General features: G+C 42.0%; 1 protein-coding gene across 3 annotated transcripts in view; it reads right to left on the minus strand.

The window, feature by feature from the left end:
- Nucleotides 1-1,094: 1,094 nt before the first annotated feature.
- Nucleotides 1,095-18,533, minus strand: part of kdm6a (lysine (K)-specific demethylase 6A) — a 35,695-nt gene continuing 18,256 nt past the window's right edge. For 2 of the 3 annotated variants that reach the window (XM_058082875.2, XM_058082877.2), the window contains 22 exons: nt 16,875-16,968; nt 15,509-15,635; nt 15,278-15,376; nt 13,920-14,139; nt 13,473-13,613; nt 12,454-12,546; nt 12,271-12,348; nt 11,323-11,430; nt 10,798-11,202; nt 8,175-8,986; nt 7,284-7,413; nt 7,096-7,201; nt 6,488-6,693; nt 6,218-6,270; nt 6,054-6,128; nt 5,801-5,949; nt 4,815-4,929; nt 4,549-4,736; nt 4,324-4,465; nt 3,244-3,370; nt 2,978-3,148; nt 1,095-1,976 (listed from right to left, as the gene is read on the minus strand). In XM_058082875.2, coding sequence (XP_057938858.2) covers nt 1,950-1,976; nt 2,978-3,148; nt 3,244-3,370; nt 4,324-4,465; nt 4,549-4,736; nt 4,815-4,929; nt 5,801-5,949; nt 6,054-6,128; nt 6,218-6,270; nt 6,488-6,693; nt 7,096-7,201; nt 7,284-7,413; nt 8,175-8,986; nt 10,798-11,202; nt 11,323-11,430; nt 12,271-12,348; nt 12,454-12,546; nt 13,473-13,613; nt 13,920-14,139; nt 15,278-15,376; nt 15,509-15,635; nt 16,875-16,968 — 3,666 coding nt within the window. In that variant the 3' untranslated portion in view covers nt 1,095-1,949. The remainder of the gene's footprint in view (nt 1,977-2,977; nt 3,149-3,243; nt 3,371-4,323; nt 4,466-4,548; nt 4,737-4,814; nt 4,930-5,800; nt 5,950-6,053; nt 6,129-6,217; nt 6,271-6,487; nt 6,694-7,095; nt 7,202-7,283; nt 7,414-8,174; nt 8,987-10,797; nt 11,203-11,322; nt 11,431-12,270; nt 12,349-12,453; nt 12,547-13,472; nt 13,614-13,919; nt 14,140-15,277; nt 15,377-15,508; nt 15,636-16,874; nt 16,969-18,533) is intronic. The other variant, XM_058082876.2, reaches the window with a different exon arrangement.

Here is an 18,533-nt window from a genome sequence, read left to right on the forward strand (position 1 = left end):
ATGAATTTAATGATTAATTTCATGATCCCAAGCTCAATTTCTGGGCAGGATATGGTCTTTCTGTTCCTCTTTTATAAACTGTCACTTGAATAACTTCCTCATTTCTTCCACTGGTGACTTTTTTTATGAGATTGTAAAATGAATATTAGGCAGCTCAGACAATCCCCAGCTGCAGAGGCAAAGATGAAACATTATTTTTAAAAATGATTGTGACAAATATTTTTAAATGAAACTTTGATGAGAGTCATGAGAACACGGGGGGGGGGGGGGGGGGGGTTCTAATATCATAATAATTATTATATTATATAATATATCACTGTCCACTGGGCAGAATGTTTGCAGAGTTTGAGCAGCGGTTTTGTGTAAATTTAATGGTGGCCTAAAATAATTGAGTATCTCTACTAAATCTGTCCAAAAGTGGGAAAGTTATAACCCGGTTCTTGTTATTTGTTTTTTTTTTTGTTTTTTTTTTAATGTCTACTCCATTCATTCATATCCTGTGCATCTCCAGGGAGCTAAGCCCCTTCTGTCCTCAGAACCTAGTGACGCCCCTGGAACACGGTTTGATTCCCATGTTCACATTCATTATTTTCCCAGCATTGAGCTGGATGGGACATTCAATGAGGCATTGCTTCTTTTTGGTTTAATGGACAACAGTGCTACCAACTGGACCAGCTGCAATGGAGCAAATTTCGTGCACAATTTGAAATTGGGCGGCAACAGAGAGGCTGCAGCTAAGGCATGAGTTCCACATGTTTCGCACCAAACAGCTGAGTGTCACAACCGGCATTTTAAAGCGTATGTAGATCTGGATAAAGCTGTTGGATGCTGGCCACTCATGCAAATTCAAATGCAGTGACTCCTATCTTGTGTAATTCATTAAAAGGAGATTGCCTACAGCCACAGCTGTGAATACAATCGATTTTTGACTCGAGAACCTGGTTGTTAGATTTGATGGCCCATACACCTGACAACCATAGAAATGTCTGTAGATTTTAGCAGTTACAGTATGCGGATTTCCATTATTTCATTAGGGTTTTATGCAATAAATACATTTTAAACAATAAGTGGGAGGAAAAAACGAGGAATATAAATAGAGACAATTCATTTATTGACGCATAAAACATCCTTCAAGACGATAAACCCAATATACGATCAGGTCTCTGCACAATGCTTAGTAAGCACTTATTTATTTCTATACAAAACATATGGAGGGGCTTCGCTCAAAAATCACAATGCTCCTTCAAAATTTAATGGCAGGTATTCGGTGGGAGGGGACAGCATTTCATTAACAAATATTTCCAAGCAATAAATATGCATTTATAAATAGTGTAAATTTACATCAAAATAAAAATAATAAAAAAACACTACTCAACTATGTGCAACCCTTTTGACTTGTGGCCTTTTGTCTACAAATGATTTCATATCAGACATTGTTCCAGTACATTCAAATAATAAAAAAAAAAAACGGTTGTAGGGAAATGTTGCAAAGACTGCATCACTCAAAAGTTCACATTACAAAAAACATTTGTTTTTCTGTCTAACAATACAAAAAGATTTCTAGTGGGTGATTTTCAAAAAAAAAAAAAAAGAAGAAGAAGAGACAAACAAAAAGCAGTCAGTAGTCGTGTGATGATTTTTAAACCATAATATGTACAAAGCTTTTATTCCGTCTTTGAAAGCGGCGTGTTGACAAGTCCAGCTGGGCCTGCCGGCAGTAGAACAGTCAGAAGATGATGCCTTCCCCCTCCAGTCCACCAGGGGGCCTGGCAAAGTTGCATAGACGTGCAGCTTACGCACAGCTAGCTGCCTTTAGGGTGGTGGGGTTCGCTACGATTAAGAGGACTGACGGCTTACTTCCTAAATGTCCATAGAAGGAACAAAAATCTGGACTCCACTGTGGTAAAAAAAAATAAAAATAAAAATAAATAAAGTCCTTACGAACATCATCAAGACGAAGAAGGCAAGGGACTCGCCTGTGAGGAGAAATCCAAACATTTATACTGGAAACTGCCAAAAACACAGCATTGAATGCGTCACTCCCAAAAAGACTAACAATGCTGGAGAATGAAGATCTTCTGTATTTACTTCTCCAAATAAGGCCACCTGTTTAACTAAGAGGAGACTGAGGGCAATGAGAAAATAAAGTGCTTTTTATTTATTTATTTTTATTACGAGCCGTGCATCCTGAAGAGAGTAGGAATATCACTTGGTATGGCAGGAACCCATGCAGGGGAACATTATCTTCTTCTTCTTCTTATTATTATTATTATTATTAAGTACGTAAACATTTCTGCACACTTTCCTCCTGCAGTATAAATCATTGCAAATTATATTACAATATAATAATATATTATAGACCAGTCCAGGGTGTACCCCGCCTCTCATCCAAAGACAGCTGGGATAAGCTCCAGCACCCCCGCAACCCTCGTGAGGAAAAAAGTGGTAGAAAATGAATGAATATATATATATATATATATTAATATAATATATTATAATAATATATATTAAATTATATATATCTAATACATACACAATATAATTGCTAATTTCCCCACTGAGGGACGAATAAAGGCATATCTTATCTTATAATTCATGTATTACATATTTTAATTTGTACTAACTAACTACAAAGAAGTGATGTAGACAGCCTGAAAAAGCTCGCAAAAGGATTAATTTCAGAAAACTTCACATCAGATCTGACTTGTTTATGATTAGTATTAAAAAAATGCTTTTAATGCCTGAAAAGCTTGCTATTGATGCTCCGATCAGGATTTTATGCTGAAATTAATTTTCATTTCTCCACCACAAGCAGTTGCCGTTTCAACAGTAGACTCTGTGTAACCACAGCTCATAAAAGATGGGTGCAAAAAGAAAAGTGTTTTTGTTTGGAATGTCATAACAGACGTAAAAGCACTTGTACTATTTGTAAAATCATGTATTATATTTATGATATGAAAGATTTTGCAACACTTACCAGAGTGAAGTGATCGTAGACCTGCATGAGGTCATCAATCTTGTACTGCTCCAGCACCACAAAGTTGTCCAGGTTAGAGCTCCCCCTACGGGCGCAGTCCTGGCAGTGCACCACGTAGGTCTTCCTGCTGTTGCTCTCGCTGGTCACAAAGAGCAGGTCATACACCTCCACCTGCGTCAAAGGATAAGAACAAAGCAGTGTGAGCCAAGGAGACAGACCCTTGCTGAAGATGGAGATGAAGTAAAACATCATTTATGCAGGTTTACCTCACAAATACTGCAGTAGTGCGCTGGCTCGTTCTGGCTGCGTCCATGCCATACCAGCTCCTTCCCAGCAGCCAGTAAAAGCTCTCGCTGCATTTGGCACTGCTTGAGAGTCCGCAGCAGGCAATACCTGATGTGCATACATTAGTTTTGGTTAAAAAAAAAATAACAAACCCTGTTTAAAAATACACACTGGCTATTTATGCTCAAGTGACTAAAGAGATTCCAGTGAGATAAGAAAATAATAATACATTTTATTTGTATAGCGCTTTTCTAGAAACTCATACATAAATTTCTTTACATAAATCTCTAAGCCAATTACATACAAAACTGGGTAAGATATTGGGTATACAAGAATAAGAGTCAAGCTTTAAAAGCAGTTTTAATGAGGTTGGTTCTGTTGCAGGGACAGGAGGATGGCATCCAAGAAGTGGAGGGTACGGGAAGGAATGTGGGGGCGAAGGAAGTTGGTGAGGTAACAGGGGGTCTTGGTTGCGAAGGGCTTTATAGGTCGGGAGAAGTGGTGACATGGTGTTCGAAATTTTGGTATTTTGGGGGGCAAATTTGGGACCAATAATGGAGGAAAGTTCTGCATTTTACAATTAAAAAAAATACATTTCACATTAATAATATTCATAAAAACAATAATTTTATTTCATTATTCACAAATTTTTGTCTCCTGGATTAAATTAGGTGGGAGTAAAAGGTTAAATAGTCCTGGTCTATAGCCCACTTCCAAGGTAAAAATGTAAGATACATTTTTAAACTTTAAATTTGATGTTTAATACATAAATAATAAAATAGATTTGTGAAAAGTTACTTTTGGTAATTACAATAAAAAATATCAAAATTAAAATAATTCTGTAGCAGAGGGAGACCTGTAGTTGTTTGATTGAAATAATCAGTATTAATTTTAAGAACTTGGAAAGGTGCTTCAATTTGTATTTTTTTTAATTCTGCAATCTTAAAACTGAACGATTAGAATCTCCAAATGTTCCCACATTAAAGCCATTAAAACAGCTAACTTTAGTAAATATTAATATTAATATTTAGTCCATGACATTAACAAACTTCGATACTCACTTGATCATTTCAAAGAGCTTGTGGTCGGACACTTTAATGTTTCTAGCCAGGTTCCAGGACAGGTGGATCATGGGAACGATGGACTTGACACTCTGCAGTTTGTTCCACTCGTAGCGCTCCACCGCCAGCTTGTACTGATGAGCTGACATATGACAAAAACAAATGAACAACCCAACTAAACATCTCCATTATCAACAACATGCCGGTTATAAGTTCCGTCCTCACCTGTGAGGGGCCCGACATTCCAGGCAATGTTGTTGCACCAGCCGATGGCTTGCACCCAGTGGATGGTGCCCGTGTTGAGCCAAACCAGGTCCCCGGGGCGCTGGATGAAACGGTAAACAGGCACGTTGGTCTCATACAGGTCCTCCAGATTAGGCCACCAGGACCCCATCAGGAAGTTGATGTTGTTCCTGTTCATGAAAAGCGACAGAGATGATCAACATCAGAGCACTGGGAAAATGAGCAGTGAGTGAGCTATGATGACGCACGTTTCACAGAAGCTGTTGATGACACCCCAGTATGGTTCTGGCACTGCAAACCACTCGCAATCCCCAGGCCCGATGTTGATGTTGACTGAGCAGAAGTTATTGTTCTCTTGGTGGCCTGCAAAGACATAGGAGTCATCATCAGCTAAACTGGCCAAAATTCTTAAAAATGTTTGTCTTACCTCAGGGGCCTCAAACATGCGGCCCAGGACACTAGTTTGAGGCCCCCGCCTTGATATGAAAGTTTAATGTTAGTGCGGCCCGCGCAAGTTTGATATGGATGCTGTATGGTATCATGTACCCAGAAAAAATTATTACGTTTGATTAATGTTCATGTTAAAGGTTACTTTAATAGTTAAATAGTTAACCTCCCTATCCGTGTGGAAGTGGTAAGTTTTTGGCTATTTAAGTTTAAAGGAAATAACTTGAAGGCTACCGTTTAGGTCGCTAGCTGTCCAGTTTGCGAGGTAGCATGTGTCTCAAGACCCTGCAGTTGCGCAATATGTTGTAAATAAAAAGAGTATAAATGTGACTATAGTCGTGTTTTGTCATGTCTACAGGGCTCTAATAATGCTTTGTTAATTTTAATAATTTTGTGAGGAAAAAGTGGTAGAAAATGAATGAATGAATGAATGAATGTCTACCCACCAACTATATGTGGTTTCTTAAGTTTTTATTATTTGCCGTTTTATTATTATTATTATTATATTTATTTATTACTGGTTGATTTTCTTTATTCTTGATTTGTTTATTTATTTTCATCTTATTTTGTGCAGAAAAATAAAAATTAAGATATTTGAGAACAGTGGAATGTTTTATCAGAGCTTTTATTGTAGAAAATCGGAACCAAAGCACTGAAAAAGTTTGTATACGTTTCTGTTTTTAATAAATGCGTTTTTGTTTTTTGGAAAACCTGATGCGGCCCAGCCTTGCCCAGACCCTAGCTCCAGTGGACCTCAGGTAAATTGAGTTTGAGACCCCTGTCTTACCTGGTGTCCTGCTCCCTGGAACCTTCATATAGAGCTGCACTGTGTTCATGCCCAAGATGGTGTGTCCCACATGGCTGAGCAGATTGCCAGCGGAGACCACCCTGGCGAAGGCCGGCAGCTTGCTCAGCTCCTGGAGCTGCTGTTTCCACCTGAAACATTACCAAAGAGTATGAGACGACTTTCAATGAAAGAATGTAGATGACCTCGACAATGGACATTTTGCATAATTTAGCATAAATAATGGTTGACCTACTTCTTTTCATCCGAGAGGTCAATGTTGGTGCCAAACTTGATGTGCTTGAAAGGACATTTCCTCCGCCGTGATACACTGACACGAGGAGAGTGTTATTAGTCAGACAAGAAGAAGAGGTGGGGGGAAATTGTCCATTCCATCAAAAGGCAGATAAAGCAAATCACCCATCAGATGAGGCCGCTTCTGCTTCCATCTCCTTCTTCTTCTCGTTCTCCTCCTGTTGCAACGGAATGTGATCAGTTAGGCAGATTATTTGAACAAAAGTTTTCAGAAAGGAAGGTAGAATTAATGGAGTCAAGAGGGTGACTTTTTAAAAATGAAACCAACTATAATATGTAGAGCTTGTTTATGAGCACCAAGCTGGAGAAAAAATTCCAGGGTACCAGTCAGGCTGGGCTACACATTATAAAATCTTCATTTAAACCCATACTGACCCGTAGCGACTCCTGGAAGGACGAAGCCTGGTACTGGGCGTATTTAATGATGGTGGTGTGCGAACGGCTGCTCTCACAGCGCCACATCTTGCGGCTGCCGCTGGGGTCCCAGTTCTCGTCTGTGGGCTGGGCCAGCTGGGTGCGCACCTCCACCAGATGGTCCGGGTTGGCCTCCACCAGCGTCTTGGTGGAGAAGAGGCCCAGGTCTGTGTAGGACAGGAGCAGACGTCTTGTCAAGCATCATCAGTTAGTTCTAAGACATGTGATTGACATTTCTTTTCTCCAAGATCCATTTTCATGTGCATGAATAAAAAAGGCGGAACGTGTCAATCACGCTGACAAACAATCTGGTGAGACATCAGCTAAACTGTCAACGGTAACTATAGCAACAAAACAGATGTGTGTGTGTATGTATTGGAGAGAGAGCGAGAGAGAAAGATGTTTCTCTACTCTCGACTAGTTATGTCTGTCATGCAATAATAATTTCCACATGCAGATGGTGCTGTTGCTACATGTGTTGAATACAACCACAGAGCACCATTGGAGACACACCCACAGAGATGTGCCAGACTGGATAAATGGTGACTTAAAAAATAGCAGTTTCTTACCCAGTTTGAGAGCCCCTGCCAGGCCCCTGATGACTGTGACCGGGTTGGCAGGGCTGGTGCAAAACTGATGGAGGGGAGGGTAGAAGGCGTCCCTTTTGTTTTCCAACTGTGTGACAAGAGAGGACACACAATTTTATTTACGATTATGTGGTGCCGGTTAGGTCTACATCTCTGTAGCTAATACTCACATAAATACTAGGCGTTGGTGGGTTGAGCTTGTCCTTTGGCAGAGGAGGCGAGGGCGTGCCTGGGGGTTGCGGTGGCGGACACTTGTCCAGGAGGATGCTGCTGGTCGACAGACCGTTTTTGCCAAGGTTTCTGCAGGGCCACGAACCATGAAATTAGGGAAGTTGGAGATCACAAGCAAGGAAAAAAGCGCTAAAAGGAAGATGCTATTTAGTTGGGAAAAGCATCAGGAATTTTCAAGTACAATATTTAATTCGGCCACACAGCCAGGGTCCTGGGTTCGATTCCCCCCTCGGGCATCTTGGGCATGTGTGGAGTTTGCATGTTCTCCCCGTGCGTGTATGGGTTTTCTCAGGTTACTCCGATTTCCTCCCACATTCCAAAAACATGCTAGGTTAATTGGTGACTCCAAATTGTCCATAAGTATGAATGTGAGTGTGAATGGTTGTTTGTCTATATGTGTCCTGTGATTGGCTGGCAATCAGTCCAGGGTGTACCCTGCCTCTCGCCTGAAGACAGCTGGGATAGGCTCCAGCACCCCCGCGACCCTCGTGAGGATAAGCGGTATATAAAATGGATGGATGGAATATTTCATTCATGGAAACAGACACTTGTTTTTGAGGTTTTTGACGCTAAGTGGGGGAAAATTTTTTATCGTTTGTTGGGTTGCATTCAGGATTCTGCAAAAACTATGCAGAATGGATGTTTGTGGAAAGAAGCAAAGTTATTACTTCTGCAGTTTTGCTTTTGTTTTTTTTTGTTGCCATTTCCGGTTGTTCTCCTAGCTAGGAGTGTGGAAGATTAGGAGTCAAATTAGACATTCAACAACAAATAGTAGCGCAACCTTTCGTGTAATTAGTGCAGATTGAATATAAAAGTGGGAAACACGTTACCTGCAGGCTTTGAGCACCTCGCTGGAGCTTGGATAGATTGAAACAGAAGACCAGGGGGCCAGACCAGCAGGGGCAGAGTGTCTATGTACCTCTTCAGGAGGCTTGACCTTTTGCGGGCTCCGAGAGTCCTCCTTCCCGTTCAGCGTGGGCCCCTCGCTGTTGGAGTGGCTGTTAAGGCAGGAGAGGCTATCCGATGCTGAGCATGGGGAGTGCACTGTGGTGGGAGACAGCGCGGTTGCAGACAAGTGCTCCGACGTGGCTTTGGCAGCGACTGGGTGGACATTGTTGATTTTCTCTGAGAAAGACCCCCCATGGTTACTACAGTTATTATTGTCATCGTTTGTGGCGGTTGTGTTGGCTTGTCCCTTTTGCAAGGCTGAAAGCTTAGGATTGTCTGAACTGGGTGCGCCAAGGGGCGGAGAACCAGGCCGTGGCGGGCTTGCAGGGCCGTCCGTCACTCGCGGCTCAACGTGATTAGTCAATCCCTGTGCAAGCATGGTGTTGGCAGCTGTGCCCACACTGCTGCCACCGCTGTTGTTGCTGCTGCTTCCCCCGGAGGGCGCATTGTCTTTGGTGTGGACCCCTGAGGTAGTCGTGGAGTGGGGAGGCGAGGACAAGTGGTTGGGGGTGGACTGGGGAGAGGTGGGGGACAAAGAGGAGGCCGAGGACGAGGCAGTGCAGGGCCCAGAAGAATGTCCCACCTGATTGAGAATGCCCGAGGAAGAGAAGGAGGTCTGGGGGGAGGAGGAGGAAGAGAAAGGAGGTTCTCCATTGGGACCTGCCGAATGTGAACCTGGACCTTTGTGAAACCCCTAGACAGACAAAGACAAGGAGGAAGCACGCACATGAATGCTACTGAATTGCACTTTGATCAGACCAGTGCTTTGTATCACATCAAAGATAAATCTACAACATGTCAATCAATAGGGCTACACTACTCAACCACCATTTTCATGCTTAGAAATGACACACACACACACACACTATATTCAACACAAAGAAATCCCCCAGTTTTTATAATTTATTAGCATAATTATTAGACTCCTCATTGTCTTATTCCGCTTTAAAGAACTTCAAATGGTCTTTCTGACGTTTTTCAAGGAAGGACCGAAGATGCTTTATAAATTGGAAATAAAAAGTAGGGCTGTATAATTACATATTTTTAAAAATCAGATTGTTTTAAAATTAATTAATCATGATTAATCACCAGTTGTTGTCTATATGTGCCCTGTGATTGGCTAGCGACCAGTCTAGGGTGTACCCTGCCTACCGCTGAAGTCAGCTGGGATAGGCTCCAGCACCCCCGTGACCCTCGTGAGGAAAAGCGGTAGAAAATGAATGAATGAATAATCACCAGTTGTTTATCTATATGTGACCTGTGATTGGCTGGCGACCAGTCTAGGCTGTACCCCGCTTATCGCTGAAGTCAACTGGGATAGGCTCCAGCACCCCCTCCCGGTAGAAAATGAATGAATGATTAATCACCATGTCTGAAATATGCTCATTTTTACTGAAAAATAAAAGACAGGAATTATATTTGGGGTTTCAGCTACATGTGATTGATCGTGGTGCACCAGCAAGACAGAATAATCTAAAATATCATAAAAATGTCTCACTGCACAGTATTTTCATAAACCCGGAATCACCTGTCTGCCCTGTTGGCAATTGTGTAGGTGTGACCAGTTAAAAATATACGACCAGGCTCTTGTTGGCGTTCACTATGTGCATTATGAAAAATTGACTGTAAAATGTGGAGTCAGTAGACAGCCTGTCACTTGCTTGACAGCAAGCATATCTATGCCGGTCTTTCCCTATTTTTGTTTACATATTTTGCCTGGCACTCACTGCCTCTCTAGCGGTAGCTAGCTAGTTTGTTTTTGGGCGAACGACAAGCTGTTAGTGTTTATCACGTTCATGTGGACATTCTAACGAGTGTCACTTCATATTGCCGACTTATTATCATTATAATTCTTACGGCTTGCCTTTACAACACTAGTTGTGTGTCTAAGGCTACGCTTACATTGCAGGGTAAGATGCCCAATTCTGATTTTTTGTGGATTTTGTGCAACAATAGTCAATTTTTCTTAACCAAATGATCCTGCAGAGTAAATTAAGAAGAAAAGGGGCAAGCATTTTAGCTATGGGAGTTTCTGGACAACTTGCTGCAACGTCTGTTGTGGGTGGCAGGAACCGTAAGCTGCTTAACTGACACTTTTCATCATTTTAAGATGAAAAGAAGAGATTTTGCCTTCATCGGTGAGTACCTTTAACCAAGTCACACTCCAGTAGTATTGCATACATATATACGATTTATCTCTATATACAAATGAGACCTGAGTTGAAAAAAATCTGAACATAAATCAAGCTAAAAAAAAAATAGCAAATGTGTCTGAAAAGTTATTCATTTACTGATTTTTAGTTTAGGTGTTTTGACTTTACAGCAGCTAACTTCTTTTTACACTTGTTTGACAAGCAAGATATTAAGAAAAAATTGGGTGCATCCGTGACACAGTTCCCCCCAAAAAATAGAGGCCTCTGTACTTGCTGAAGGCTAACCCCACTAATCCCCACAGACAGCAGTCCTGAGTTTATAAGTAATATAAGTGATGAGTTAATGTGCTACCTGAGTGCTAGTGTTGCTATGCGGGCTCCTCCACGTCTCGTCCACGTTACCAGGACTTGCGCTGTTGCTGCTGGGGTGGCTGGCGGTGGCTATGCAGTTGTGAGGTAGAGTGTTCTGCTGCTGCTGCGCGTAAGGCACGTTTCCATTGCTCGTGCTGCCGCCTCTCGCATCTCTCCCGGGAGACCTGGCGTCAAGCAGCCCCGATGATGATGATGATGACGACGGGCTCTGGCACGAGCCGTTGGCTGCGGGCTGGGCAACACACGGTGGTCTGATGGCTGTGTGATTGACGGGGGAGTTGCCGGGGAGGCCTGTGTGGTTGTGGTGGTTGTTGGGGGACTCGGGTAGAGGACCGTTGGGAAGGCTGGGTCGCAGCTGGGCGCCCACCGCTGCCTGCTGCCTCACCTAAGAAGACAGCAAAATGGGTCACTATCTGCAGCATCACAATTCCTCTTATATACACAGATGGAAACATGCGGTATTTCTGTAGAACATAAACATACAAATATTGTCTAAAGTATCTACCTGCTGCTGATGCTGTTGCATGAGTGAGAACTGGCTCTCCAGCTGATCCAGCATCTGCACCTGTAGTGGCTTCAGGATGGCTCTGTTGGTCCGCAAGTGGTCCAGAAGCTGCACAGGACATATTTTACACTATTAATATTACCTCAAAATGAAGACAACATGCTGGCATAATTGACTTTACATGTGCAGTACATCTTACCTGCCACTAGAGGCTTCTTAATCAACTTGACATATAGTATACATTTCAATAGAGACTTTCTATCACAAGCATTTTCAGTGGATCCCCATACATTCACAATTAAGCATTCAGGGCCCTTCAAGTTTACAGATTAATTCTTAGATTTATTCTTGAAATAAATTTTGTCATTTTTGTTTTTTTCAGCAGAAAACATCTAATTCACCATGTTTGTATTTTTGCGTCACTGATGTTTTTTAATCAAGCGTTGAGATCTCACTCTTTATTCAGCACTGTAGTTGTGTGCTCCTGTGACACTGTCTTTGACAGTCAATCTGGCCTAAAAACTTGTAGTGAGGTGAAAATAAGTTAATATATGACCGGAAATTATTACTGGAATTACATTGCAGTATGTACTGCGGCTTGGAGAAATGTCTCCTCTCGTCTGCTGGCCTCTAGCACTCGCCCGACAACCAGGCTAAAGGCTATATTATGACTTCTATTCCATCTGTTCATTGAGCATCCAACATTCTCACCATTATCATTCAATACTGAGGACATTGATGTCCAAAGAGATGACTGTTTGAAAAAGGTGTGAAAGAAGCTAAGCATCTATGTCCATCTAGAAAGGAAGAGGTTTGTGCAAACACCTTTTGTCTTGCAACAATGTCCTTGACATCTCTCCCCCAGTGACTGTCTCAACCATGCTAAAATGCTAAACTACCCAGAACTCCAAGGGGTTGCAGTAAGAAAAGACCACAAATATTTCCTACCTGAAGCTTCTGTGGTGTAAGATACCAGGTTGGAACCGGCTGCTGATTGGCATTGTTAGCATAAGAGTCCGCACCACTCTGCACACAATCAACGAAAAAGAAAAAAAAATGTTTTATTATTTGGCGCACACACTACCTACTCTAATGTGTGCAGTGATCGTCATGTTCTGCTCTTGGCATTACTTTAGCTGGGCTGGCAGTGCGTTTCTTCTTGGCAGGGCTGGCCTGTAGGTCGCTGTGATTGTTGGTGCTTTGGGCTCCCTCCCCCTTACAGGCCTACAAAATCCAGCAGAGAAACAGCTTGTGATGACGGCCATCTGCGCTTCGGTAGGGAGGGGGGGGACTCCAACCACAACTCAAAATGACCACTAAAGTCTTTTTCAAAGGGAAAAAGTCCTAAAAAATGTACATGCTTCAAAATAAATGTATGACAGGACTTTAAAACCTTAATTGTTGATTAAGGTCTTAATCAGAGCATTCATGCTGTGCTTTTTTTGGTGGAATAATGCAACATTAGCGTTGCATTAGTGTGGAAACATGCAGTCAGTCAGGTCTCTGCTAATGAGGTTGAAAATTTAAGAATATATGCAAAAAAAAATTACTTTTGCATTGAAAAACATGTATACCGGATTCTAATGATGGTTAAAAATGATTTAGAAAGTCATAAACAGGTTTTCTATTTCTACAACTATGAAATTATTCAATTTATTAATATTGAATCCTAATTAGTGTAAACTCATTATCACGGATTGGGTCTGGAAACCTGGTTACACTGCCCTCAAAAGCCTTCATTTTCCTGCGACAATGTTCTGTGTCGACCCAGCTTCAGGGTTACTATCAGAGCTATACCAGAGACAGGACGTGGCCTGTGTGAAAGGCAATATCAAACAGCTGGGATGGGTGTGAAGCTTGACAGTGTAGCGTATAGCTTCCATCATACCGACATCCTCATTCATTTAATTATTTGATTTCCAAATCCCGCTTTGCTAGGTTCTGTGTAAAAGGCAAAAGAAAATGCTAGAAATTCTGTCACGGCGCCGATGATCCTGCATGAAAGAGGCTGTCCGGAGTGACCTTGCTGCATCTCATTCCATCTTTAGGTTCTAACCTCCATGCCGACCAAGATGCAAAGCTGACTATTACAGCTTACGGTTTGTTTTTCCTACAGGCGGCGGTCTCTGAGTAGGAGCTGGATCTCTCACCTGCTGTGCCTGTGCAGCATTCAAGGCCCCTTGCCTGGACGTGAGCTCGGCAGGGATGGGTAGGCTCCATGCCTCCTCAATACTAGGAAGCATTTTACTCTTATTCTGCAGACTACCTGGCTGTAGGTTACACAACTGAGCCTAGGAGAGATCGTGCAAGACACACACACTTATTTAGGTGCTGAACCAACAAGATGACACAAAGAGAGGGGGGGGTGGCTTGGCCACTGGTAAGCTCAAGGCATAAAACATATCACAAATGTATGCAATGAATGTATGTTTGATTATTACAGAGAATGAGAGAAAAAAAATCATATCTGAGTATTCAGATATGAAAATGGTAAAAAAAAAATTGAAAAGCTGATTGCTTTGGCATTTCTTAACACACTGAATGACTGGACGACATCGAACAGATGCGGCTGCATTGATGTTTTCAATGAAGCCTACCTGCAGCAGCTTGATGCGCTGTGTGAGCGCGGCAGTGTTCACACAGGCCTTGCTGCGCGTGGCATTGATGTAGCACTTGATAGCGTCGTGTGGCTGCCCGCAGCTCTCGTACAGCGTGCCCAGGTCCATCCAAGCAGCGCCGTGGTTATGGTCCAGTTGCACGGCACAGATGTACGCCTGAAGCGCGTCCATAGGCTGGTTCTGCTGCTGGTAGAGCACCCTGAAGGTAGGGGTGAATTATACATTTACTTTTAAAAGGAAAACTGCAATTATATGAAATTTTGCCCATCAGTCACAATTCACAAGCGGTGTTTACACTTGCATGTATTTTGTCTCAGCATTGTTGCGCAATTCACTGTGGCAACACATGTCATTTATTACGTATTGACTAGTTTGCACACTATTTGTGCTCTGGTTTAACAGACTGAGCATTACCCTTGCTCACTGTGTCTTCTTATTCATTAATGTGCACACATATATTTTTCGGGAGCAGTCAGCTCTCAGCTGAAGTCTGTTACCTTCAGGACTTCATAACTGTGGAGCTTGCCAAGCCATGCTGCCAGGAATTTTGTGTTTCTGCTACACACAATTTTATTTACCATCAATGGAAAGGATTTGTGTATCTGGCGAGGAGGCCAAGAGACTGCATGATGACGAATGAAGCATTGTTAGCACCAACAAACCCTGTCACCGTACAAACTTTTTTCCATCTACCAAAAATAACTGAAAAAAAGACACCAGATGCCAGCTGTGCCAGACAGACAACTGTCCATTGAGGAAGTCACCATGATACTTACTGTGATACATTGCACACATGATGCTTGATATCACAGCTATATACAGAGTCAATCTAGCCACGTCACTACTCCAGAAAATTAGTTCTCGGTAGGCCTGTCAGGATATATGCACGCATACATACACGCATATCAATTTATCAAGGATGTCATAGTTATCTAGTTTATCGTTCGATAAGTCAACATATCCATTTTTGAGACAGGCCTAGTTTTCTGTGTTAGCTCCGAAAAGGCCTATGAGTCCAATGTTGGTTACAAACTACGAGCACAAGGCGGAGAGAATGCACAGAATGGAGAAAGACGTGTTTTTCTTCCTCACATAAGGATTGTGGATAATGGGCAAAATTCAAAAAAAGTGCAGCTTTCCTTTAAGTCACATTTTAACATCCGTGACTGTCATACAACTGCACAAATACCACTGTTAAGGCTTAAACTAAACAGTTTAATGATGCTATTAAATTCAATGACGCATTACACCCGCACAATAAAAGTCTTCTCTATCCAACATTTTAACCATCCGATTCCCAGACTAACAGACTGAGTAAAGCCCAGATTCTTCCTCACCCTATGGAGCACCAGGTGTCAGCGCTGGCCTCAGACTTATCGATGGATTGACGATAGGAGATGAAGGCATCCTGTACCTTCCCAATACTGGAGTAGCACCTGAAAAAACAGATTAGCAAAGATGAGTTGTAAAAATTGAGCTCAAATACAAACCAGCCAAGATACAAAAATATTGCACCATTGGACGCCCGTAATTGTCATATAGACCAAGATTTTATGTGGTTATTTTACCTGCCCAGGAAATACCAGGACTGGCCAGAGTTTGGGTCAGCTTCTAGAGACTTCTGCAGACATTGGATGGCATAGCTGTCCTTGGTGCTTTTGTCCCCCAGCTGTTCCACTGTGTGATGCATCCAGCCTAGAAGAGAGCAAGGAAAAACATTTTATTTGCAATTTTATTTAACAGCAGTCTAATGTGAGAATCTTGTACACTCTCGTCTGAGTGTCTTTGGCTATGATAAATGCTACGAAACAGAACAGCATTAACAAACTGACCTATCAATCTAAATACACCACAGGTACCAAAGTGTTGACAAAATGCAAACATAGACCTCCCCTCCCTGTGACAATTCCTCCCCTACACACCTGTGGTAAGCTCAACGGGTCACCATAACAACCATGGCAGGCTAGACTGGAAATGTGTTTTACTGCCGGGGGTAGGGTGATGGTTGTCAGTCTTTAGTGTAGTTGTGTTGCTGAGAGAAGAGCGCCATGAATATTGACACCAATATGTGAGATTATTATAGCCAAGCTTTAATGGCTACATATGTTATCAAAGTTGGTTGTTGTCATGACTTTTTTCCATCACGTCCTCTGTGTTGGTGTGCAGCTTCAGTGTTGCTGAGGTTATAAAAGCATCAAAAAAGGTGTTTCATACATTCACCATTACTAAAAAGTGCCTGCTTAAGTTTAACTGGACGTTAAATACAACATACATGACCGATGGCTTTTGTTTACATAAAAGTTGAGACCCAAAGGTATAATTTATTAGAAAATCACTAAAAAAAATAGTGTTGTTAACTTCTTTTCTATTGCTAACCAACAGCAACATAACTACTGTGTAATTTCATAATATTAGAATGTGTACACAGTAACTTCCTGTTCCTGTGAAAAATGAACCTAAAAAACACAGCATGTCAGAATTAACCCATTTTCTATTACAGCAACTAACAATATGCGCTTGTCCCCACCCTGAATCACAGAGCGCTTCTATTGTAATGCGTGAAAACTCAAACACAGCGATAGTAGAAATAAATAACTTTGGTTTTGCTGCAAGAACCATCTGCCACAGCTTTGAAGCTAACTTTACCAATCAAAAGAATATTTCTGTAGAATATTTGGGCCAGCTTGTGGCTACAGAGTTACTGTGCTTCAGTCAAACTACGGTGTGGGCCGAGGGTCAAACTGGAGTAGTGCACGTTAATCGCGTGTCAAAAAAATTACCACTGTTAATGAGAATGAGAGAAACATTTTTTTGACATTTTAGAATACTTTCAAATTCCTCCAAAAGGTCAGAAAGGAAACATGTATATAATTCATATAGCATGCCACCTAATATCCCAACATGCTGCATGTTGAACAATCGAAAAACACTCACCAAGTTGTTGCAGTGTGGCTGCCTTCACCTGAGCAGGAAGACTCTCCGTCTGCAAGAGACTCTCGTAGGCTTCTTTGGCAGCTCGGTACTTCTTCTGCAGACAAGAGCCAAACAGGAGACCAGTCAAGACAGGAGGATGTGTTTTATGAAGCACACAGACAAAGCACACAGACAAAAGAGCCCCCCCCCCCCAAAAAAAAGACCTCACACTTGTAATGACCATCCAGCCGGACAAACACAAACGTGTGAGGGTAGGGTGGGGTGGGGGTCAGACTAGACTCAACACGTCTGGGCACTTTTCAAAGTGTGTGATTGTGTGTTGGATGTCCATCTCAACACCAGCGAAATGTGAGCCACCGTTTTGTTTTATCTCCACGACCCGACTGACCTCACATCACATAATCAGTAGACGCTCTCAAAGGCGAAGAGTCACCTTATCAACTTAAATGAGAGTCAACCCCCACCCCACACACACAAATGCACACAATAAGCCACGTCCACTCTTGTCTGGTTCCGGACTCTTCCTGTGTGAGCACCGTAGTGACACTTGAGGGCAATAAATGAGAGGCGCTCGGGAGTCGTTTCTTTCTTCTCCAGTTCAATAAAGATAGACTTCCAGCAAACAAAAAAAAGTTCTAATTGAAATGAACTGCTATACGCTGACACCTTGATGATTCACACTACTTGTCATATGTAATCCATCCACAAATAAATCTCATCATCCATCATCCCAGCGGACTTGGACATGGAATGATGCCAATTGTGAATGAATGCCTTGAGCGGGAATGGACGCCATGCCACATGCACATACGCCCGCAATGTGGACAACTACACCACCAATAACCTTCAGTTCAAATCTGTAAAAATGATTTAGTGCTACTTTGGTAAGCGCTCCGCTTGATTGATTGTTGTTGAACTTCTAAAAAAAAATCCTGAGGGTTATGGAACACAAAAGTCAAGTGATAGACCCAAAAAATGTCACCGGCACTGAGCCGGAGGAGCCAACTGGCTGTCTGTCAAGTCTGCAGTCCAATAACCAGATGGCAAGGGTTTTAAGAACAAATGTCTTTAAAAGGACTCGTTTTCTTCAACACCACAAAATAGCCCATTTGGAATTTTCAGGAGAGCATCAAACATGGGACATCAAAAAGTGTAAAATAGATTTATTCTCCAATGAGAAAAAATGTAACCTTGACGTTCCTAATGGCTTCCATTTTTACAAACGAGATGTTTTCCACGTTGCACAGTGGAGTGGGCACCATCATGATTTGGAGTGCTTTTTCCTTCAACGAACAATGTTCATGTTTCTCTCACTCTCATTTAATTTTTTGAAACTTCTTGCAATGTTTAATCTGTTCTTACAATTTTGAACAGGAGTATGCGTGCGTGATTACATAATGAAAACTTTAACAAATACTATTAAAACTGTGACCCACCCTTCCTGAAACACTGGCAGAAGCGTCGTAAATGAAACTGCCCACTCATGCACAAATGGAAATGCTTAAGGGAGGTGGGAAAAGACATTTTTTTATCAAATATTTATTCACATGTTGTAAAGAGTGGCCAATTGTATTACAGCTGATTTGATGGAATGACCGCATTTCTGACCCAAGACAGCCCTAACTAGGTAACAAAACTAGTACTTGCATTCCAGAGACC

This window comes from Doryrhamphus excisus, linkage group LG12 (genome assembly GCF_037039965.1).
Source record: "Doryrhamphus excisus strain RoL-2023G ecotype Guam linkage group LG12, RoL_Dexc_Guam_v1.1, whole genome shotgun sequence".
NCBI lineage: Eukaryota > Metazoa > Chordata > Actinopteri > Syngnathiformes > Syngnathidae > Doryrhamphus > Doryrhamphus excisus.